The sequence below is a fragment of the Apaloderma vittatum genome, unplaced genomic scaffold (genome assembly GCF_000703405.1).
Source record: "Apaloderma vittatum isolate BGI_N311 unplaced genomic scaffold, ASM70340v1 scaffold17185, whole genome shotgun sequence".
Lineage (NCBI taxonomy): Eukaryota > Metazoa > Chordata > Aves > Trogoniformes > Trogonidae > Apaloderma > Apaloderma vittatum.
The window spans coordinates 15446-40668 of NW_009717978.1; the positions used below are offsets into that span (position 1 = coordinate 15446).

Sequence of the window (25223 nt, forward strand, 5' to 3'; positions counted from 1 at the left end):
AAAAGAAAACTTAGGTGGAGTTTCTCGTAGCATTCAGTATGGTCCTACTGGAATTAATATTAAAAAGTAGCCCTTCAGGGGCAGAAGTTTGTGACTTACTCTAGATGATCCTGCTTTGCAGGGGGGTTGGACTAGGTGATCTTTCAAGGTCCCTTCCAGCCCCTAACATTCCGTGATCCTGTGAAGTAGGTAGGAGGCCTGTTAGATTTCCCGAATAACCGTTGGTGTACTACACATAAATTTTTCAGTAGCAGTATGCATTATACATGCTTTCTCAAAGGTGACTTTTTCTTCTTTTACCAACTCATGAAGAAATGTAAATTTAAAAAACTGTTGTCCTGAAGGATGATTTCTTAGTTACAGTTAACTCCTTTCCTTATTTAGTTACACATTTGTCTTTGCTTTCTGTTCTCTCTGAGCTGTTTCTACCAGTACTTCTACAGTCAAAGCAGGATAGCTGAAATGAGTAGCAGAAAATAATCTTGCAACTTTTATTTCCTGTCACTGATTTTTCCTAATCTTTGAAGTGTTAGCTCCTCGCTGAGAGGACTTAAATAAAACCTCTGATATAAGAACTCAAGTTTAATTAATGACCTGTAGTGTCCTGGAACCGATGTATTGTTTTGATGCTCTCAGATAAAATCATGAGTCTCTTAAAAGTCTGAAAGACCTGACTTCAGTTTAGAAGTTCTAATGACTTAATATCTCTCGTTTAGGTGCCGTATGAAACACTGAACAAACGGTTTCGAGCTGCACAGAAAAACATTGATCGAGAGACTAGCCACGTTACAATGGTGGTGGCAGAGCTGGAGAAGACACTGAGCAGTTGTCCTGCTGTGGATTCAGTTGTTAGTCTCCTTGATGGAGTAGTTGAAAAACTCAGCGTTCTGAAACGAAAGGTAAGTGAGGTTCTACCTTGTGAGTGCTTTGCCTTCACAAAGTTAACAGAAGTAGTTTTCTGCAATGCTGTTTACTTATAATTTTCTTTTCAAGATACAGATATTATTGGCACTGCAGGCCTTAGAATGCCTAGCAGAACACCCAAGCTTGCTGTATTTTGCTTCATTGGACTTAAAAAAGATGTTTTGGTGTTCTGTGACAAGTGTGACAAGCTTCTGTTGAGAGGTAAAATTAATATGTATTGATAGTCCTGAAAATGACTTGAACATTTATATGAAATACAGCCAAACTTTCATGCTTTTACCACACCTTTCTAAGAGGAATGAGTTCAACTGATTAGTATAAGCCGTCCATGTTTTGGATGGGAATATTGCTTATACTGAGACTCGTCAGAACACTTACTTGAGGCAAATCTTGCAGAAAAATGAAAATTGCTCTGTCCCCTGGCTTTAAAGCAGTGCTTCTCCAAAAATAAATAGATGAAACAAATAGTAGCAGAGTCATTTCATTAAAACTTAAATGAAATAACCGACACATATAAATCTCGAGACAATATTAAGTGAAGCGTCAAAATACCTTCGAGGTTCGTAACATGAAAATAACACTGTCACGTATGTTGATTTGGGGTTTTCTGCTTGAACAGATTAGCTAGGTGTTTAAAAGCTGTTCTGCAAAAGACTTCATAAATCTAATTGCTGTTTTCGTCTTTGGTTTGTGAGACTTTAAGAGGTCTTGAAAGATATGGTTTTCTCACTGCTACAGAAAGAAATTACTGCTATTTCTGAAAGGGGTGTTAGATTTTGCTTGTAGGTGTGCAGTAATGATGTGGAGGAGTAAGTTATTTACTTGTTAAATCCTTGCTGACTGTGGGGGTGTGTCTGAAGGCATTGCTGAATGTTTTGGGTGCAAGGCTCCATTTTAGTGTAATTGCTCATTTGTTTTTGACTGCTGAAAGGCTGTGGGGAATCTTATAGCTGCCTAGAAAGAACAGATGGCAAAAACCCCACTTATTTAACAGGAGAAGTCTTCTGAAATAAAAAGGTCTTGTTTCTGCTCCAAACCCTCAACTCCCAACTGTCTTCCCTGTAATATCTACCCTGAGCAAAATGATTGTTTTCTTCAAGGCCTTTGGACCCAAGTGGGATCTTTATTTCCTCCTGTGTTTAGGCAAGGAGCTGATGAGCTGCCGAGATGGCCCTAACAGAATTAGATGGTTCCCTTATTTAACAACCTTACTCCCTCTTTAAAAAGAGCTTTTCAACACAGCAGGTTTCTTGGTTCTGAAAATGATCCTGGGGAAACCTAGGTCTTTGTGTTTTCCCTTTTGTATCCTGTTTAATACGCTTGTTCCCTCAAGTTCTATTAATGTCCAGCAGGGCAAGTCCAGATATACTTGCTTCAGAGGGTTTTGAAGAGGATCTATAGCCTTTCTGAATGCACTAGAAAGATCAAAAAACCAGCAAGAGCCGTGTAAGTCCAGATACAAAACCACAAAATGAAAAAGGGCTCAACCTTTGTGCCTGGCTGCCTTGAATTCTCCTGGTTGTATTCAGAATAATTCTCGAGGTTGCCTTCACATCTGATAATACTGCAGACATCTAACAAACGAAAGTGCGTTTTTGGCTTGAGTTAGTGCTTGCTTGCTGAATAAGAGAAGGCTCTGTTTATAACTTAAAATACTGGTCTCCAAACCATGTGTTGCAAAATAAAGCTAAATTCAGTAATAGAAGTAACTCAGACTTCAGTAATAAAAATAACTCTGGCTCTAGATGTTTACATGAATTTTAGTAAGAGATCATCTTGTACAATGACTAGAGTTTTAGATACTTGAATTTAGTACCCAGAGCCAGATCAGAGTCAGGCTTCCTTGGGGCAAATGCTTGGTAGGCTTTTCTTGCAGAAATTTTCATTTATTTCACTTGGCTTTTTCAAACATTGATCCTTCCAGAAATAGTCTGTCAGTGCGCATGGATGGTGAAAGCAGTGGGAACCTACGCGTGCTTTCAGAGCTGAAGCCATTATCCAGGGATGATATTGTGGGCCAAATAGCTTAAGAACTGGGAAGGTACCTGTGCCATCACGGAGTGCAAGGTGGGCTGCCAAAAGCCAGCCAGGTCATTCGGTCTACACTGAGTTGGCAAACCTGCACGCGCTTTCCTGTTGCCATAGCTGTGCAGTTAGTCAAACACAAGCCAGAGGGTCTAAAGTGAGCACAGATGAGGCAACCCAACGTGAAGTTGCATCACTAGTGATATATCACAGGTGGGAAAGGTACTCGGCCTCCATTGTCTCCTGCTTCTACCTTAGCAAGCGTATCAAAGCTTGCCCTTGAGTTTTGTAGCCAGGCATGACCCACAATGGTCACAAGCTGTCACCGAGTCAGCTTTGAATTACAATACATCTGTAATAAAATTGCCTGATAAAATTTGCAGTATAACTAATCAGGGAAGTAAGTATGACCTAAGTATTTAGTTTTTAATAAAAAAAATGAATTGTGAGGTATTTTGGAGTGTATGTTTTGCACCAGACACACCAACATGTTGGTTTAAAAAAAAGTCATTCTGCTTCCTCTGGGCAAATATATTTTCCTAGATAAGGCTCCCAACAGTACATTCATGTTTCCGTAGTAGCAGAGGTAGGTAAAATAATACCAGTTTAACAAAGCTGGTAGTTTTTGGGAAACTACTGTAAGATCCTTGAATTCAAGGTGCCAAGAGGCCAAATGTTTATATAATTTTCGTTACTGCATGACTGGTTAAAACGGCTCCAGTGTTTTAGAAGTAATGTGGGTTTACTCTGCGTCACTCCTCGGTAGAACTAATTCAGTAGGACAGCGGCTTGAGGAGGAAGCCATGCATAGGTTAGAGGTGGAGATTCATGATTTTCAACTGTCTGGACCAGATAACTGCAAACCTTCACAGAGCTTTTTGCAGACTATTACAGCAGTTGCTATGTTAACACCTTGCAGTTTTCAGATTAACTGCAGAAAATGCATCTGATGTCATATAAGTCAAAACTTATATGCAAGAGTATCGCAGAACTGAACCAGCCATGCCAAAACTTAGGCACTGCACCAGATTTCTTTCAAATGAAGGAAAGGCTATTGAGACTAACTGTATAATATGTAAAGAATACTTACAAATAATTCTCACTATATTTTGCTCTAAAAGCAAACTGACAATATATAGCTCTTATTTGCTCCTGTTAATTTTTACTTTTTAGGCAGTTGAATCAATCCAGGCTGAAGATGAAAGTGCAAAACTCTGCAAACGTAGGATTGAACATCTGAAAGAACATAGTAGTGACCAGCCAGCTGCTGCAAACATGTGGAAGAAGAAACGTATGGATCGTATGATGGTGGAACATCTTTTACGCTGTGGCTACTACAACACAGCTGTAAAACTAGCGAGACAAAGTGGTATTGAGGTTGGTAGTAATGAGCACTAACTTTCTAACAAAATGGTGGTAAAGAGCAAGCTGGCAAATAGGAACAAGCTGCTCTAGCCCCATAGCAGCTATTTATATGTATTAGAATATCTTTATTATTAATGTTTATCTGTTAATCTTTTTAGGCTTGTATTTGTTCTCCTCCCGTAACATAAATTGTATTTTAATGAATTAAAGTCAAAATTGAAGGCATAACTTAGTCAAAAATTCTTTTAGATAAACTTGCCCTATTAAAACTTAAAATAATTTGCTCAAATGTCACACAGAATTTCTTATTAGAGGCCTTTAGGCTGCTGATTAAGCAGTTATGTAGAGCTTCCCGTCTCTCTAGCTGCACTGAGGTGATATGTGTAGGTGACTAGACTGAGCAGAACAGCGTACGCTGATTGCAGGAGCAGCTCTTTCATTGTATGTATCATCGAGAGGAAAGCTGCCTTATACTTTGGAAAATAAATCTTGGTACAGATTGAGGTTTATGGCAGCCAGTGTATCTTGCGTAGCCCATAGAAGCATTGTGCTGGCTTGCTTGTTTTGCCATTTATGATTCTGTGGTTGCGCTTCACTGCTAGTCTAGTTAGTTTTGCTTCCTCACGCGGGGCAAAGGCAGGCACCTTAGGGGCCCGTTAGCTCAGTGGTTTGAGTGCGGTGCTGACAACAATGACTGACACTGAGGTTGCAGGTTCGATTCCTGCTCGGTCCCCATGTGTTGCCTGGTCTAGTCGAGAAGTGGCGTCCCTGCCCATGACAGGGAGGTTGGACTAGATGATCTCTAAGGTCCCTTCCAGCCTAGGCCATTCTGTGATTCTATGGTATAACTGCTGATGAAATGTTGCAAACTTGTGCACCTTGGTGTAGCTTCTTTATGCAGAGCAATGAAATCCACACTGCGGTCTTCTTGACAGCCACAGGGACATTAAACCTGATTTTTTAAGAATTTGCTGTTTGTTTAGAGAAATCACATTTTGCTGTTTGGTCCTCAGTGATTCTTGAATCTTAAGTTCTTGTGATATTCCTGATTCCAGAAGGTATGCAACTCTTCTTGTTACAATCTTTGTCGTACAAAGATACTGAGACTTTAGTTGTTTCACGTGACCTACGTGCTTTGTCTTTCTTGGGTGACGTAGTTGTGGACTTGTCTCTTTGTGCTGGTTGAGGGGAAGAGATTTTTTATTTTTTTTTTGTTACTGGTGTCAAATGTCTTTGTCCAATGTACATGTCACATGTCTCTTACTCCTTGGCTGCTTTACGAGTCTGATCCTGTTCAACGTTACTGGTGTCAAATGACAACACAAGTACCTGTTCTTTGTCCAATGTACGTGTCACATGTCTCTTACTCTTTGGCTGCTTTACGAGTCTGATCCTGTTCAACCAGCAGTGATTTCAGTAAGTACCAAAAAGGAAACAGCAAGTAGAGGTTGGAAGAAAGGGAAGAGGGGAAGTGGGCTACAGGCTATTAATAGGAAATGATCCTGAAGAAATTCACTGAAGAGGGTGCTATGTCTTGTTAAAGATAGCACATACGTGTGAATCATAAAAACAAGACAATTATTCTGGGATAATTGCAGCTGAACGGTCAGCAGCTCTTCCACTTTGGGTAGATGTTGCCCTGTGTTTTGAGCAGGAGCTCATCTGCTGCTGAGTCACCATGTTACCATACCCACCAGGTCTGCTGAAAAAGCACTATGGAAATATTTTCACTTTAACAGCAAGTTCTATTATGTTGGATTAAGTAATGGTTTGCTTTAGACATGAGCATGGAAGTCTGTCATGATCCACTGCAAGACTGTGTGATATGAAGCATTGTATTTGTGAAGCCTTCAAGCATTTCATTCTGTTCTCTGAATACAAACTTCAGTGTTTAAAAAAAGAAAAAGTTTTATGTAAGCTTATTTAACTTTGACCTTCAAGCCTAGGGATTTTTTACACAATTTGTGGGTTTGCTGGTTTAAAACAACTTGGATGTTTCTTTTTGTTCCCTTCCTGCTTAAGGATATGAGCATCAACATGTTCTCTAATGCTTAATAATGTAACTTTACTGTAGAGATTACAGAATATCATGGTGGTATTCCCTTGGCCAAAGGAGTCTGTTTACTGTAGTCTCAAATGTAATTTTGAGAAATGTCTCTACCACTGCAGAGTTCAGAAGGACGTTGCTGTATAGTGAACCTGGTCATGTCTATTACTTGTTTTTTATATTCATTTTTTTAAAATATATAAGCCAGTATTGTTACCATTAGGTAGACACTATAACCCAAGTAGGAACCTGAAAGAAAGGTGGGATTTGTGCTCAGCTTGTCCTCTACTCAGAGGACAAATTGACCGTGAGCCAGCATTGTACTCTTGCGGCAAAGAAGACTCAAGGGCTCTCTGGGTTGTGCTGAGGTGAGCATCACCAGCAGGGGATGGGTGGCGATACGGCTCCTCTACCTAACACTGGATAGACCCATCCTGGAGTGCTGCATCTAGTTCTAGGCTCCCCAGCAGAAGCAGAGATGTGCCATCTCCTTGTATTTGAAGATATTCAACCCCAGATTGGACTGGGCAAGATCCTACATAACCTATTGTAGATGACCCTGCTTTTGAGTGAGGGGACTGCACAACCTCCAGAAGTCCGAATCGCAACCTTTCTGTGATTCTCTTTCTCTAACTGCTGGCCAAATGGCTAAAAGCACCCTTTGCCACTGTGTGAAAAGCCTGAGGGGAAACGGCTCTTTCCGTTTCAGTCATAGATTGAGGATCCTAGATGAAGTATCTTTGAGCTGCTAGACCAGTCCTGGGCACAAGTCTCAACCTGCTTAAGTTCCCCGCATGGCTTCTGAATGCCAAGAGACCTGCAGAGCTGCTGAGGTACTTCATGGCTGTAAACAGTTTCAAAAGTGTTCTGTTTCAGTGACCAAGAGCAAACCATTCAATCATTCCCGTCATTCCCATGTGTGCCCATAATACAGTTTTCTCAAAGTTCGAATCTGCACCATAATTTCCGATTCTAATAATTATTGATGGGCTATGACAAATTCTAGTCTGCTTTCTAAGTTAACTACCTTCATAGGGATGATATTTCTGAATCCTTCTCATGGAAGATTAGCTCTTAAAAGCCATGGTTATAAACTAGGAAGCAAACAGCTATGAAAAAATGCTAGATGTGAAAAATTTTAGGAAAGTTTATATATTAGAGTTGATGAACTAGCTGAGGTTACTCCTAACTTCTGGCATGAGGCATATATAAGTCATATTATATGGCAATATAAGAAAAAAAACCTATGTATGATGTGTGTGATATGTCTTTAAAGAAAGGTAATGATGTTTGGGAAAGTAAACCAAAATGTGAGTAATAGGGAAAAGAAGAGCTGTCAGTCAAGGACAGCAATGTCATGTTTATGCCAAAGTAAATATAGGGGGGAGGGGATTCTATCGTAAACTTTTTTTCTTGATGTCTTTTGACTCCCTAATGATGCGAAAAACAGTTTGTGTTGAAGGTAGAAACTAGTTGTTGAGTTTTTGTTATTGCATACAAATGAAGCTCATCAGTGTCAGCTTGTTACCCTTAATAATGATCTTATTTTGATTCTGTTATGACCTTGGAGTGCAACACCAGGATAAAAATGCTTATTTTCATCTGCAGATTCATATATTCAGCTAGCTGGCAGGGTTGTCTGTTAACTTAAACTTTGCTATTCCATGTTCTGCTACATTAAATGCGATCTTGTTTCTGTGCCATCAACGGATAGACAAATCTAGTTTTGGAAATGCAGCGTTCCAGAATGAAGTTAACTGCTGTTCATAGATAAGTTTTATAATTAGGCTAGGTACATAGTGCTTTGTTTGCTGTTTCTAGAGGTGGCTGGTTTTAAAATTTCGTACTCTTTCTAGCTCATTTTTTTCAACGGGCTAGGATATATCCCTATGCTCTTTGTTTATTTACAGAATAGCCTTAGGGATTTTTGTCTATGTGATTGAAATCAAACCCAGATTCTGAAGTGGTTGGTCTGTTACTATACACTGTAAATACTTTCAAAGTTTTAACTTGCTTTATTGTAGTGAAAGAATAAATGTCCTTGCGTTGATGTTCATAGTGTAGAGAAGTACAAATGGCAATGTTGTTTCTGTGAAAAGTTGCATAAATTTAATCCAAGTGTTTGTGTTAGGGCAGGGAGCAAATGGTTTGGAAATCTGTAAACCACTGAGGAGCAGAACTACTACACTGCTGGGGAGGGTGGCCAGCACACTGTAAGATTTTTCTTTTTTTTTGAAGTAACTCTTGAATAGCTTAAAACTAGCTAGCTTGACCTTGCAGTGTGGATTGTGCATGCCAGTCAAAGTTTTGCAGATTAGTATTCTTAGATCAGTAATTAAGTAGGTGCATCATCCTTCAAAGATATTTAACTAGTTATTTGCATTAATACCACAGTGTGCTTTTGGGGATTGAGAATTGGGGGGGGGGAATTTGAGTATTCTCTTGACTTCAAAAGTTTTGTCTAGACATGTGATCATTGTAAACATGGACCTGTATTAGAAGGGCTTCTTAACACTTCAAGCAATATTAAACCAATTAACATCAGTCCTAAAAAGATAAGTTTTCTTTAAGTTCAGATCTTCAGTTTTTGTCTCTTCTTGAGCAGAACATCTAAATCTGGGGTCATGATTTTTCTCTGGAGAATATAAAAATAGGGCAGATACTGCAAAGCCGTTCTGAAATAGTTCATTATCTTTCAAATTGGTATAGTACATATATTCTTTAAAATAAATTTTGATTAATATAAATGAAAGGAGTAGTGGTCACTGAAAAAGCTGATTATCTTCTGTTCTCCACTCTCCCAATCTGGCCCAGTTCTTCCACTTTACAACTGCATAAATTCAGTTTCAGTTTTCATAACTTGGAAGCTATTTTATGTGAATTAGTGTAACAGAGTATTTGGAAAGGTACCTACAACAAATCCAGGTATGTTCCATTGTCTTAACTTTGTTAAGGAAAGTAGTAAAATCTTCTGTCCTTTAGAATAAAAGAAACTTGAATTCTTCAAGTCAAGCTGCGTGGCTTTTAACCAAGTACCTGATCACTCCTTTGTACTAGTCTACACTTTTTTTTTTAACTCAAAAATTAAAGGTTCTTTCCTTGCTTTCTAAGTGTTCCTCAACACTGTGAAATAGATCCTTTAGCTGAGTCCTCAGTAGAAAACTGCTGAATTATTTTTTTTTTCTGTGTGGTACAGGGCAAAATTTCGCAGAAGCTGCCATTTTTGAGGTCATACTTCCCATGAATAAGTATTCCTACCAATGACACAGTCTCTCAAAAAAAAAAAAAAAAGAGGATGAAATTGCAAACAGGAATCATAACCCAAGAAGTAAACAAAGAATGCTCTGAGTATGAATAGTGTTCTGATCGAAACATGACAGGCTTAGGTTTGTTTAGATCTTGCTGAAGCTCACCTCCTCATTGTTGGCAGAGGAGAGCAGATGACGTTGAACCTATAGCTGCCTGGAGTTTAAGAAAAATTTCTTATTTAAGAAGCTACTTGTCTTTGCTTTTCCCACTGGATTGAAAGTATCTTATGCCTGCGTAGCTGGTATTCGTGCTCCAAAGGATGTGCAGGATAAAGGCGTTCTGTGGTCAGTGGATATCCACAACTGCAGCCATATCTGCGTATCGGGAGGAAATGTGCAGGCAGGATGTCGCTTCTGTGTTTCTGTGCTCCACTGAGTCTTTCAGCAATGCTAGAGCTACACGCCACTTCATGAGCAAATAGACTATCACCATAGCTGACTGATAGTATATATGCACGGGGAAAAAAAACCACGTGCTTGTATACAGCTGTGTTCTGCCAGTCTTCTTCCCAAAGGCCTGAAACAGCTATTCACATTTAATTTCCATGGTTAAGTGGGTTAGTGAAAATGTAAATCTAGAGTGAAACTTAAAAATCTAAGAAATATTAAAAAATATAGGATTGAAACTTAGAATAGTCATAACTAATAAGCTTCATAATACAGTTCAAGAGGATTGGATCAGTGAACTTTTAGTGCTTGAGCAAGATGAATGTCAGTAATATGCAATTGCTTTAGTAAGAAATTCATATGAATGTTTAGAAAAACTTCAGTTTGAGAGAAGGAAGTTGTGATGTTCAACTGTAAAAGTTTAATTACTTCTCTTTAACACTGTACCTTTAGAAATCTCCCTTGTTAAGACACACAGTCCAAGAACAGCTTTTAGGCAAACACACAAATACCTATTAAGTTAATTCATCAAAGCAAGTTTATATTCATAACACTTCAATTTTAAATAGGTAAATAATATTCAGCCTAATGCTGGAGTGTATTCTTTACTTCACTGTCATGCAGAACATAGACAAGCTGACTTTCTAAAGGTGGGCTGGATGACAAGAAGTGTCTTTTTGTCTGGAGGTATTTATTGTGTCCCTCTCCTATGATTTTCTGTTCCCACAGTGGAGATGCTGGAGAAAAATACATATGAAAGTGCTCCTGAACAGGCAGGACTTATTTAAAGGTGTCAGGATGTAAACTTGTGCCTGTTCTGAGTTACCTTCAAGTACTAGGCCATAGCCGGGAACTCCTTTAAATGTGTTTTGGCTGTTCATAGTGTAGGCATGGCAACTTGTAACTAGATTGGTATAATGAATGTCTGGGTGTGTTCATCTGAATTTCAAAGTGCTGTAATTCCTGAACAGCCTTACATCTGCAGTTTGTCTCAAGCATCTTTGGGAATTAGAATTATGTAAATGTGAAATAGTCGAGAGAGATGCAGAATAACAAACTTCTCATTACAAATCATTTGACACTTCAAAGGCCAACAACATTAAGTGTGCTGTGATGTTGAATGTCTACTTTTTTTTCATTCCTTTTAGACAAAATGGGTTACCTGTAGTGTATCATAACAGAGCTAATTTATTACAAAATACTTAGTCTGGAATGCTAGTGATTCAAGACAGATTCCTGAAATTTCATGTAAAGAGAGAATGGTGTTATCACCTGTAGATTAGATACAGAAGAGATTTGATTTCAGTTATGCCTCTGAGATTTTTCTTTTTGTGTATTCTTTCTGCCAGACATGGTTGTTACTTTACATTTAACACTTTCTGTTATTACTAGACTAGATGACAGGAGTTTGGTTTTTGTGTATGTGTGTAGATACTAATACAAGCTGATCCTACTTGGACAAAAGCTGCAGGGCTCAGGCTCAACTGGCAGAGCATTAGTTGCTTTTCCTCTACTAGAAGAGATTACAGCAGAAAATGGCCAAGGTAGAGCTAAGATGAGAGGCTTTTTTTCTTTCCCTGCCCAATGATGCATCTTCAGCTCTAGAGGCTTTGTCGCATTATTCTAGCGTAGTCATTTGTTACCGTGCTTAGCACGGTATAATGTACAGCTGGATAAGGTACAGCTGTTTGCTGAGCTATGAAAAGTGGTGAGGCAGAAGTAAAGGATGTGTGAGGGAAACAGCTTGCTAATAACCAAGTGAAGCACTAGCTGCAACTCTGAGGCTTTACCAAAGTGGCTTATGTGCAGGAGCAAAAGTACGTGGATGAAAAGTTTCTCTTCTCTGCCCTGTATTGGTTGTGTCATAGTTTGGGCTCTTCTCAAGCTCTTCCCCCGGGCAACCAGTGATAGGACGAGAGGGCAGGGACTGAAGCTGCGTCAGGGGAGGTTCAGGTTGGATCTCAGGCAGCCCTTCCTCACGGAGAGGGTGCTCAGGCACTGGGATGCACTGCCCAGGGAAGTGCTGGAGTCACCGTCCCTGGAGGGGTTTGAGGAGAGGCTGGATGTGGCACTTTGTGCCGTGATGTGGCCCATGTGATGATGTTGGGTCACAGGCTGGGCTTGATGATCTCAGAGGTCTTTTCCAGCCTCGACAATTCTGTGATTCTTCATTTGGCTCTGGTGCAGTTGGTACCAGAATGTGTAGAGTTTTGGTGACTACACCTTAGGAAAGCTGTTAGGAAAAACAGAGGGAGAAGATGACTGGGAAATGTAAAGAGTGGATGCTTTTGCTAGGTGTGAGAGCAAAAACCATATACCAAGGGATCTAATAATCTAGTGCAGAAAGGCTTAGGGAGGAAATAGTACATGGAATCAGAAGTCAAAAAAATTCAAGTCTGAAATCAGGCACAAGGTTAGAACGTGATTGAATCACTAGAACCAACTACTAAAAGAAGTACCAGCATCTCCTATTGTTAAAGACAGTAATCTTCTGATGGGTTATCAGTCCATGTGAATTATTGGGGACTTTCAAAAGTAGCCAGGTAAAATTAAACAGTCTGTGCTATAAAGAGGTCATAGAAGATACTCTCATGTGAAAACTTGACTGTACACCATGGGATACTGTGTTTACTTTGTAAACAAAAACTTTTCTGGCTCTTCTGCTGGTGAATCTGTGGTTTGGCTGCCTGGCTGCTTTTTTCTAACAACTAGCTCTGCAGCTGGCTTTTGAGTAGGACATTCTGTCAGTTACTCTGTTTATTTTCTCTGTAATCCTGTTAATGTGTGTACCATTATAATGTTTAATAATAGTTTAATGAACTTCAGACAGTGTTATTTTGTGAGCAAAAAGCAAGGAGGCCTCTTAATGTTAATTTGTGTGTCAGTTTAACTGATCTGCAGTAACTGATTTTGCTGTATTGTCAACACCTATGCTATCGTTTTCTTAATAATTTGTGTTTCCTTTCAATCTCAGTGCAGCTTGTACATACTCTGCACCGAATTTGAAGGTACTGTTGCAACCAGTAGCCTTTTCTTCCTGCCCTTGTATAGGGGCAGAGGAACTGAGTGGCAGTCTCAATTTGCGTTACTACCATCAAAACCTTTTGCACCGTCCCTATTTTTCACCTGCATCTCAATTTTTTTCTTTCCACGCCTGTTTCCAAGAAGGCATTGCTACTGTGGTGTGTTCTAGTCATCCTGCTCCTGACAATGGGTGTCTTTTTTTGCTCTTTCCTCACTGCAGAAATACACTAACCTCTTTCTTCTTCCCCGGATAGTCTTGTTGTCTACTTTGGAGCTCCTTGTGTCTGTGTAACAATAATCATGACATCTAGATGGTCCCTGGATTTGCTGAGTGCTCATCACAGAGGAGACTAACAAATTTAGAAGACCTTTTTGTTTGTAACTGTTCATTATTTCATTTCTGTTTAAGTTTTATAGAACTAAATTATATCAAAGGTTATGTTGCAAGTCGAGGGGATATAGTTCAGTAGGTGAGTAGTCATTGAAAGCTTAACACAGCTTTTTTAAAGTTGATTGTTTAGAATTGTCTAAGTGTTTATTGTATTTCCTATACAAGTAGTTTAAATGAATGCTTACTGTACCACTGAGTGCTGCAGTGCACCAGCAAAGCCTGTTTTAGTACCAAGGTGGTGCTCTTAGGCATGGAATGGGCACACATAGTCCATCTTATTAAAACTGCCATTGGTACGTACTGTTGCCTATAAGCCACCGATAGCTTGAGGCATACTGACCTATCTTCAGTTTTGTGTTGATGCTAGTAAGCAATTAAACATAAACAATTTCCATATTCAAAAATACATAAGCACCATGTTATGATATTATAAAACACCTATTTTATGCAACAAATAGCCTATTTTATGCCTGTTGGGGTTTTTTTCCACCAAGGAAACTTTCTTCTTTACAAGATGCTACCTTTTTCCACCTGAATCAGTTTTTTTTTCTTGTCTTAAGCCCGACTTTTCTTTTGATGAATTATCTTGAGGATAGCTCATGGGAGATTTGGAAATACCAAATTTTGTGTGGTTTAGTACTTGTTTCTGTTTGACTTTGAGCCTTGTTAAAGATTCACTTTTCATATGTGAAATATTCTGGGGTTTATTTTAATACATAAATGTTCGTGTGAATTAGAAGGGATTTTATCATGCATTCCTTCTGACGGTTTTCCAGACTTGTGCTGAAGATGTCAAAATAAAAGTACTTCAACTCATGTGCAGAGTGATGACTGATAGAGAGGAATGACTTGACCTGACTGCTCCAAATTTTCAAATGTTACATAAATTAAAACCCTAACATGAAAACTACGTGAATTTTGACCAAAAGCTGTATTGCTCCTGGAGAAATCATGCTTTTGTTCTTTTTAAGCCATTTTTAACAAATGCAAACTTGCTGTTTTGTGGTATCTAGTGCTGAAATGTATGAGCAGTTTTCCTGGTGACTTTAGAGCCACCCCTCTAGATCTGAAACTGTATATTGAAGAGGTTTAATTTTTGTATTTGGGAATAGACTAATCAAAACATTGACTTTTATATAAAAGAGAAAATATCATTACTGACCCTTCAAAAACTGTAGTGAATTCACATTTTTACCTGCTGTGAAACTGAAACTCTCATACTAATGCACATGTTTCTGTCTTAGTTATGACCCTGAAACTAATTAATGGTTATAATTCAAGCAAAAAAATTTAGTTTGCTTGAGGTGTAGTTAGAGTGTAAAAATGTTTCACTTAAAGTTGGGTGGAGGCTTCTGCATATGTGCTGGTGTCTGAATGAAAAGAGACTTAAAATGACATCTCGGGCACACACTTAGATTGCCATGTTGGAAGAGGTCGCTTCTATTATGGGACTAAAACGGAACTCTTGAGTATCTTGAGCTTCAGTATCTTAACTTCGACTACTTAGTTTGTAGGGAATAAAGTTTTCTTGAGGTCTTTTGGAACAAAGGAACTTTGTATGAACACTTGAGCATGTTGTCAGTAATTGCACAAGTCCTAGCAAAGAACAGCAAATGGGTTTGACAGACATTCACAACATTCACCACTTTTAGCAAGACTACTTTTTTTTGCATTTACATAGTTCCTGTAAATATGTGGAAGTACTACTGCTTTGTTCCAATTCACTATTGAATTCTTTTAAATTATGTTGCAGACTTAGGCTTAAATTAAAGATAGTCTGCACTTTGGTAGACGGTTAACGTTTCTTGCTTGGCTCACAATTTTGTAACAGAAATAGCCGAGTTTAATTCTCAATTAATGTGAGGCCAAAACATTCACCACTAAAAATCAAATAACCCTACTACCTTTATATATACTTTCTTATTATTCGATACCTATTTTTCATATAAACTTCACTGTGCTTTTGTGAATCACTTTTTCTTCTGTTCTGTAACACAACTATGTGAATTTGTGAGGTTCTGGACCCTTCTTGTATTCCTATTAGCTTTAGTATCTAAAACTAGTGTTCAAAGTAGTGATCAATTTTCATTACAAAGCAGTTAGTCCATGACTTCTAGAACTCTTGGAGGCTGCAGGTTTGTCCTTTAGCTGATACAAGCTTTATTCTGAATGCCCCCTCTGTGGAGAAAAGCTTCTGCAGATCCTTCCAGTATAGACTCTTTGGTATCTGATAACCAGTAACTGCTTGCTGCAGCTTTTTCCTCCAGTGAGGGCAAGCCCTGGAGCCTCCTGAAAACGGGGCTCTGTGAGTGAGAACAACTTGACAAGGAGCGAGATCCCTCAAGAATTTGGTCGCCTGGCAGCTTCTGCTCACGCCGACCAGAAAGTCCAAAAGCTGTTCAGAGGAGGGGATGCGCATACCTGTGCTTAAGATGCTCTTACAGGGATGCAGCTCCTCCTCGGGATCCTTCCTTTACAGGGATACAGCTTTTATGTTGGCCAGGAGTATATGTGTAGTAATAATCATCATAAAGGAATCCCCATTCTTCATAGTATTTTTTACCTGAGTAATTGGAGGTCAGTGCAGAATCATAAGGTTGGTAACCTCCCTCCCTGGAGGCACTTGCAGCTTAGAAGAAAGCAATATTTTAAAAGCTATTTGTGTAAATGAGCCCAGTGCCAAGTGATGGATAGACCAGTTCTTTGTTTAAATTAAGTCTCTGAGTTTACTTAAGTGTCTTCAGCCTTCATGTATAATTTTCTCTCATAATAAATTTTTCTCTAAAGTTTGCGTTGTCGTAATGGAATTCAGTAGTTCTTTTCTGAGGAAGTTCATCCAGTGCTCAGTTACCCTTCTCATACCCGGTTAGTGATTGTTCAGTATAAGGGAAGGTTAGTTCACTTTAGTCCAATAGTTGGGGGTTGTGTTTTTTAAGCAGAAATATTAAAATCTAGGTGGTACTTCCTTGCTTGTACTAGAAGGAAGAAGAATGTGGATGCTGTGTTCCTCCTCTTTAGTGTCAGGATAATTGTCAGTAATACTTATGGACAGAGTTCTCCTCCTTGGACCATTTGAAACTATTTTTCAGTACAATTGTAGAAGCCTCTCTAAATGAAAGTCTTCCTATCCAATGTCAGATATTTTGCCTTCGTTAGCAAGTTATGGCAAGGTAATTTAGGCAAAATTATTGTGATATACAGGAGGCTGGAAAGTCTGTGCTGAGAGTTATGGTTTGATAGAAATACTGAAATAACTTCTGTGCGGCGCAGGGTTCTCCTACGCTTCTGCAGTACTGGAAGTACTGTATTCGCTTTTACAGTGTGAAAACTGAAATTGTAAAATGAAAGAAGACTTTACAGTGTTGCAAAAGATGGTAATTAAAGACTTGAGAGTTACACTGTAGTTTATACACAAGTCAGAAAACATTTGCCGTGGTGCTGAAAGCTGTGTCAGTTGGAGGGGGAGTGTGCAGTAACAGATTTCTTGCTTCAGCTTTTTCTCCACCTGCAAAACCGGTGGCAGTATTGCTCTAAAACTGCATATTTGCGTTCATTCAGTTTTATATGTAAACAAATTAAGAGGCTCGTTTTGTAACGGCATATTAAATCTTAATGCTGTTTTGGGAGCTGAGAAAGACAATGTTTCTGCGTGGTCTCCAGTCTGTACAGCTCTGACTTGCAGAAAAACTTCAGAAAATTCTTGAGTTCTGGGATCTTAATGGGGATTTTCCTGTCCTGAATGCAAGGTATTTCTTAGAACTGCCAGCACTGGTAAGCGGTTCCCATCCCTACAGGATGTGGCAGAGGAGTAATTCTCCAGTATTGGCCTGTGTAGAAGAGTTGTGCTGGTTTTGATAAAGCCAAGTAAACATCTGTTACTCCTTTATTCTATTTCCTTAGTCCTGGCTAATGAAATACACCGTGAGGAAGCATCAAGAGTAAGCACCACCAAAAAAGGAAGATTGGAAGGCTTGATCAGATTTAAAAAACTTGGGTGACATGAGCATGTGTGGGTTTTTTGAAAGGTTTATTGCCTAATTGTTATCTTAGGGTTTGGTTTTTTTTTAATCAATCTGCATGATTAAGGCTTCTAACTACGTTTTATCAAATGAAAAACCTATTTCCATACAAATGGTTTTCTTAATGCATTTTTTTTATATATATTTCTCCCTTACTTTCCATCCAGTCAGCATAGAAGAAAATCCTATTTATTGGTGCAATTTAAATGTGATTGTTAGTTCTGAAAGAAACTCTTTTAATTAAAAATGTTCTCCTCTGGATACATACTGTCTATTTCTATTTAACAGAGAGAGCTGCCAAGCTTTGACTTATTTTGGCAACCACAAATCTAATTAGCATTTCTATACCAAATAGAACCTTTTTCTATTTTAAATTTGCAAAAGTAATGTAGAAATTCTCTTTTTATTTAACAGTGTTGTCCACCTCTGCAGCAACTACAATTTTTTTTGCTTATACTTGGGGGTTGCTATGCTAACATCTGATGGATAAATGAATATAGTTGGATTTCTCTCACCAGCACATTGACTTTAAACAAACACTTCTTTAAAAAAACAATTTATTTTTTTTTTTAGATTAAGCTTAAACTGTAAAAAGCTAACAAATGAGAAGAAAACTGATTTGTTGTCTGCATGGCATATCCAGCTCTTTTTTTAATGTAGAAGAAAATGTTTTTGGTTTAATTTGGTGTAAAAGCAAATGTTCATTAAGAGGACACATAGCTCAAATAAGCTTGAGGAGATATACGGAGATGTTATTATCTTTAACTCAAATTGAATAGTCTTTCTGTTCAGCAGCTGTGTGGAAAAATATGCAAGCAAGATAATGAATGTGATTACGTTACATGTCAAATTACTTATACAGATGAGTTACATGGGCTAGAGGGGATTTTGTGGTCACCTTATTACACGCAGGGGAATAATGCAGTTCTTTTTTTCCACTGTAGAATGTCATCAGAAAAAATTTGGATTACCAAAAAGGAAGATTACTCTCATGTTTGTGTAGAAAAAATTGCAAAATATTAAATTCTTTTTGTAGAATAAATGGGTTGACTTTTTTCAGTCAATTTGCCAACACTTTCATAAAACAGATTATTTTTATTTTATTCTTAAGGAGGATAAAATGGAAGTCCAATAGTAATTTTGCTTTAGCTCTAACCTCAGTTTGACTTACCTGGGTTTGATACCACTAGAACTGTGTGAGGCCCTTTATTCTTTTGCTGGTATGATGGTTTCATTGCTGTGGTCATACAGTCTATAAAATGTAGTTATGTCAACTCTCCTTAGTATTTTGTTTTTAAACTTGCGTTCAAGTCCTAAGAGAGAAAGCTTTAGTAAAAGCTGCAAGTTGTGCTGCACTTCAGAAATATGTGTGGCCTGTTTACATTTTTGTAAATAACCATTCTGAAATAATTGATCCATTTTTTCCAATAGTATTAGACTTTTTGTATGTATAAGAAAAATTTGGTAAGTGAATTGCAAAATGTGAATGTGACATGCCTGGTGCCACTTGTATTTTTTTATCTTTGTCTCAGGGAGGTGTAAATTCTAAGACTAAGTATATTCAGCTGTTCTAACAGCTGTAAATGCCATTTATTTCTCAGAGTCATTTTGTTCACTAGAGCTAGTGTAATATTTGGGGTTTTCAGCATTTCAGTTGGATAATTTTCAGCATTTTGCTTTGAAGGCTACATTAAAATCTGCTTTCTCACAATTAGAGTGCATATTAATCAAATAGTTTAGTACTGGATTTCTGTTTGTGTATTGAATTATGGTTTCCCACAGTGTATTTTCTTCAGCAAAGTATGAAGTGTCACAGCATGATAAATTTATGCAGCTCTGAAATAACTTCTGGCAGTGCCAATTCAGAATGGTTTGGAAACATCTACCCCACTCTCTTTTTTCAGCAGAAATACACAAAAAAAGAGAAATCCTTTGATACCCTACTTGATCTGATCGTGCTTGCCTTGATCGGTGTGAATGGGTAAAGCTGCTGGTAATCGCCAAGTTGCTTAGGCCCAGGCCAATTTGATAGTGGATTGTTCCTTCTCCTTCAAAACCATCTGCTTGTGATATGCACTTAGGGAATTTTGTTGCCCATCCTAACAGACTTTTTTATACAGTAACTTTGTTTTATCACCTCCGCATCGGTTGGTGTAGGCAGAACTATTGTAAGTGATTGAAGGTCTTGAGCTTCCAACATCAAGCGAGGGAAGATGCATTGGAGACTTCAGATCATTGTAGGACTTTACCTAGCCATCTGTAGCTATGGAATTTTAAGCAAAGTAGATTTAGGGAGGTGATCATGCCCCTGTACTCGGCCCTCGTGAGACCGCACCTTGAGTACTGTGTCCAGTTTTGGTCACCACAGTACAAGAAGGACATTGAGGTGCTGGAGCGGGTGCAGAGAAGGGCAACAAGGATTGTGAGAGGTCTGGAAAACATGCCCTATGAAGAGCAGCTGAGGGAACTGGGTTTGTTTAGTCTGGAGAAGAGGAGGCTGAGAGGAGACCTTATTACCCTCTACAACTACCTAAAAGGAGGCTGTAGTGAGGCTGGTGCTGGTCTCTTCTCTCTAATTACTAATGACAGGACAAGGGGAAATGGCCTCAAGTAGCATCAGGGTAAGTTTAGATTGGATATTCGGAGGAAGTTCTTTCCTGGACGAGTGGTGAGGCACTGGAACAGGCTGCCCAGGGAGTCACCAGCCCTGGAGGTGTTTAAAAAAAAGGTAGATCTAGCACTTGAGGCTGTGGTGTAGTGGTTAGGTATGCTGGGATGAAGGTTGGACTAGATGATCTTCAGAGGTCCCTTCCAACCCCGAACATTCTGTGATTCTGTGATAGATTCTCCTTTTTTCATCTTGTTGTTGCTCACTTCAGCAAATGTTATGACATTGTTATGGTCCAATTCAGGGCTGGAGCACCTCTCCTGTGCAGACAGACTGAGGGAGTTGGGGCTGTTCTGTCTGTAGAAAAGAAGGCTCCGAGGAGACCTTATTGTGGCTTCCAGTATCTCAAGGGGGCTACAAGAAAGCTGGGGAGGGGCTTTTTTGGGTGGTGGGTAGTGACAGGACTAGAGGCAATGGATTAAAGCCAGAGATGGGTCGGTTCAGATTGGACGTGAGGAAGAAGCTCTTCCCCATGAGGGTGGTGAGACCCTGGCACAGGTTGCCCAGAGAGGGGGTGGAAGCCCCATCCCTGGAAGTTTTTAAGGCCAGGCTGGATGGGGCTCTGGGCAGCCTGATCTAGTGGGGGGTGTCCCTGCCCATGGCAGGGGGTTGGAACTAGATGATCTTTAAGGTCCCTGACGATTCTGTGATTCTATGTAGCAGGCCAGACTTGAAGGAAACCAAGGACTCCTGGAATTGTGAGCTGAAGTGATCATGGGATCTGGTCACTTTCTGTGCAAAGCTCCTAGATTTAATCTTTACTCTTCGTGAGTTTTTTTTCTAGTTCTTTTGTATAAATAGACTCTGAAAAATACCATCACTGTCTCACTATCAGAATATCTCAGTGCATGGAAATGCAACCTATAAAGTATTCCATAATACCTTTTTGTGAAGTACTATCTTTAAAAACCAGAGGTCTCAAAGAAAGTCTTCAGTGTCTCTCTATTCCAGTTCTGTTGAAGAGAGAATTGCAGTGTAAAGTGTCAGAATAATTTAACAATTTTTAATTAATTAATTTAACAATACTTTCCTTTTTGTTTTTGAAGGACTTGGTAAATATCGAGATGTTTTTGACTGCTAAAGAAGTGGAAGAGTCATTGGAAAGACAAGAGACTATGACTTGCTTGGCTTGGTGTCATGATAACAAATCCAGGCTCAGAAAAATGAAGGTATGAAAATGTAACATGTCTCTGTTTTGCTCAAATTGTTTTAGAAATGTTTTCTAAACTACTTGGATATTTGATGTGGTCAATTTGGTTTAAATTATAGGTCTTGAATTGAGGGCTTGTATAACAGGAAGGGCAGTAGATCCCAAACTCTTCTTTTTAAGAAGGCAAAAGTAGTTGGAGCTACACTAGCTCTCGAAAAAGCCAAACCAGAAACTGAATGATAGGTCATCTTGTGGATGCAAGTGTTGTCTCAACAAATTATGCTCAAATAAAATAATATTCAGTTGCTTTTAGTGTGGTTTACAGATGTCTAAATGTGGAAATATTTAGTATCTCAGTGCATGTGAACTTAAATTTATAACTCTTTGCATCCATTTGAGAATATAACTCAGTTTGTGCATGGAGGGATCTTAAAAGGGAGCTTAATTGGTAAACCTGTGTCCTGAGGCTTAAGACAGAGAAATTTCATGCAGATTTTTGTCTTTAATTTTTAACATTGTGTATAAGAAAGTAAAACTTGAGTAAAGAACTTTCTGTGAGAAACTGCTGTTGAAATGGTTTTTTTCAAACATAAAAGCTGAGTCTAATCAAGTCATAAACACAGTAAGTCTTTCTCTAGCCATTGAATACCATGTCCTGAACATGCTGTATACTTGTTCCTATGCATTTGGTTTAAATTTCCTTGTCTCTTAAGTTCTGCATTTCAAAACATGCTGTAATTTTTTTATAGGGCTTGCAGAAATCTGTTTTTAACTAATATTAACCAAAATCCCTGCCTCCCTTGGGGATGTTTGTGTCTTTTTTTTCTTTTTTAAACTAAGTGCTTTCTTTAACCAAAAATGTTTGAGTGCACTTAATGATAAGCAAAGAGTGACATTCTCTGTCACTCAGGGGCGCCAAAATGAGAATGAACTGAAGATGGGACGCAAAAGTAAATCGACCAGTGATTACTCTAAAGAAAATGATGATCTTGTTATGGAAACCATTAAAGGAAAACCAGAATTGGTATGTAAACACTACTGCATAATTATACTGCTAAAAAAAAAAATCCCCCTTGTGTAATTTTAATATGTTAAGTAATAAAAGAAATAAAATCTGAACGCGTCTTACCCTTTCATCACCAATCTTCAACAAACAACAAATAAGGAAATATCTTCCCCCATACCTCTTTTTGGAAAACAACAAAAAAATCTATTTCTGCAAGCCCTACTCTTCTTTTTTATTTCTTTTTTTATTGTTATGAAAAAAACAAAAACCAAAGCTAAGGCTATGAGAAATCAGAGTTAGAAGAGGAGGAATCACTATGCTTCTTTTTGAAACACAAATAAGCATTTCTTCTGTTCCTGGTTGCTTAGCTACTCATTAATGTTCTAAAATCCAAGCCGCAACCTTAACGCAAGCCTAATCTGAAAATTAAACTCTATCTTGGCCTGGGAAAGCACAATGTAAATTCTTGTGAATGGCTGCTAGGCAGTTGTGTGAAGGTATACCAAGCTGAAATGTGTGCATCAGCTCAGTGTCTCGGACTCTTTTCTTCGAACTGCACTTGTCTACAGAACCTGTACAGTGATTGGCATGCAGCTTACTTTGAGATTCCTAAACACAAAACACAAACTCTGAAGATTGTTTTGGGATGGGCTTTTTTTTGCTGTTGAGACACTTTAACGAAATACTAAGCCCTGCGATTTAGTATCACAATTAAAAAGCTCAACCAATTTTTTAGTAGAAACATACTTTGCTAATATTCTAAAGGAGGTTTTTATGTCAGTGTGAATAATAGGGTATTTTAAAATGATCCTATTTGAAAATTTCAAATAACATAGAGAAGAAATTTTTATTCTCTGCTGCTAAACATGGGCTTGAGTACAGAAAAATGTATAGTTGGAAAATAACTTATTTGCTGTTCCTTAAGCAAGTGTAGTTTAAAATATGACAAATAAATGTATCATTTTTGTGTTCAAATGGCTTACATTTCAAATCTGAAAGTAAGCAATTGCTGCAATATGTGCATTAGTCATCCCAGGCAGTTAACTGATAGAAATTTGGAGTTGCTCAAATTCCTGATGAGGAATTTTGTTATTACCGTGCTGATGGACAATAGACAAAAGGCAACTATTCATGAGAAGCATGAGGAAAGCAGAAGCCATTTGCCAAATGGAACAGGGTAACTCAAGGAATACAGTTCTTTTCAGGATTCAGAGGACTTTGGGTTTTTGTTGTTTTCTTGAGGTGATAAACCAGTTGACTGTGTCCCTGCAAAGAAGCATAGTGACTTGTTCTTTTATGGGGGGAGAAACTTTTTCTTTTTAATTCCACATATTCAAAGTTTTCTTATAGATTTTGTGAACTGGTGATGGAATTTGATTTAAAGGGACACTGTCAACTTCGTTAGGCTTCAAATTTTACCTTTTTCCAAAAACAGGTAAATGCCACTTGGTTTTCTTGTTTGAGATTTGTTCCCAGCATGGCTTTTAGATGTTTCACAAGAAGAGCGGGATAGAAGTTTGAAGAAGGGGAGGGAGGGGATTGCAGCAACTTAAATTCTCTGTTGTTTTTTGTTAATATTGGGGATTTTCAAAATAGTGTTCAAAGACTTGTTTCTTCCTTGCAGTCTTCTGGGTAGACCTCTCTTGTCTAAGTTATCACATAGCTTGAAACTTCTGTTCAATCTACTGCTTTAAATTGTAAGAAAGTACAAAACAAACCACCTGTTACTCGTATCTCAGGTAACGATGCTTTCAGTCATTAGGAAAAAATTTATCCCTGCTAAATAAATACTGAGGGCTTTTGTTTGCTTTTAGGGATTTCTGTGCTGATGTCCTGTGTGTAAAGTCAGCGTTGCAACTTTTTTTGCATGAATGCCTAAAAGCAAGCAAACAAGTTTGCATGTTATTAACACACTCTTTTTTTGTTGTGCATACATCGTACTTAACATACTGTGCAGTGCGGTTTTGGCACCGTTTAAGACCCTGTCTTGTCTTTAATCTCAGAGCTGTCTGGAGTTCAGCCTAAGGATTCAGGAGTTCATTGAACTCATTCGACAGAACAAGAGACTGGATGCTGTGAGGTATGAAATTAGGGTGCTTACCAACCAGTTGTCCTAACGAGGGCATTATGCTTCATTAGAAACATGTGACTATTATTGCAACACTCAGAAGCCCCACTGCTGTAGAAGATCTCAATGGTGTTGTGATCAGTTTTGTATTTAAGCTGGGGTGGAATTTCTTTTTAAAGGCAAGGTGTCATGCCATAGATGCACCTTTTTAAAAGGTTAATGTTATCACTGAAACTGCGTCTTCTTACTCTTCAAAATCAAGGTTTAGGAAATTAATGTGTTTTATGAAACAATTGTATTTTCTGGGGGCATAAAATGTAATGAACATACTTACTCTTGACTAATGTTCAAGAGGTGTAGCTAGCTTCTCACAGGAACTCATTGAAGTTCTTACCACAAAAAATACTTACAGGTTGATGAAATACCCATCTAAAGCTTAACATTTCAATTTTGACCGAACTATCTTCTCCCTTCCTATCTTCATTAAACTTTTTTGTTCTACAAAGTATGCTTTAGGCCAGGTTTGCCTTTTCTATTAAATGCATAATGTGGAGCTTTGTATTGTCATGTATGTGAGAATAGCAAGCTACAGTTGTTACCCCCACGCCCTTTCCCTGGCCCCAAATAAAGATACCCACTCAATATCCATTTTCACCCCTTTCCAACTAGTTCAGTGGGAATTACTTTTGAGAAGAAAGTAGCAGTGCCCAAGGTGTGGTGTCAGCCAGTAACAGAGTTAGTCAGACTTAACCACTGCCTGACTTCAACTACCAGCCAGCCGTTCTGGCAGTGCTTCTGGTGTCAGCACGTGAGGCAATTTATGCTTTTAAGCTGGTGGTCC

The 25223-nt window shown here is 38.5% G+C and overlaps 1 protein-coding gene across 1 annotated transcript; it reads left to right on the forward strand.

Moving 5' to 3' along the window:
- Positions 1-722: 722 nt before the first annotated feature.
- LOC104267434 (macrophage erythroblast attacher-like) lies at positions 723-24394 on the forward strand (the record flags this gene model as incomplete). Its single annotated transcript, XM_009870105.1, has 5 exons — positions 723-899; positions 4123-4326; positions 21205-21327; positions 22219-22332; positions 24318-24394. Coding segments are annotated over exons 1-5 (626 nt in total), but the record flags the coding sequence as incomplete, so codon positions are not given.
- Positions 24395-25223: the final 829 nt, after the last annotated feature.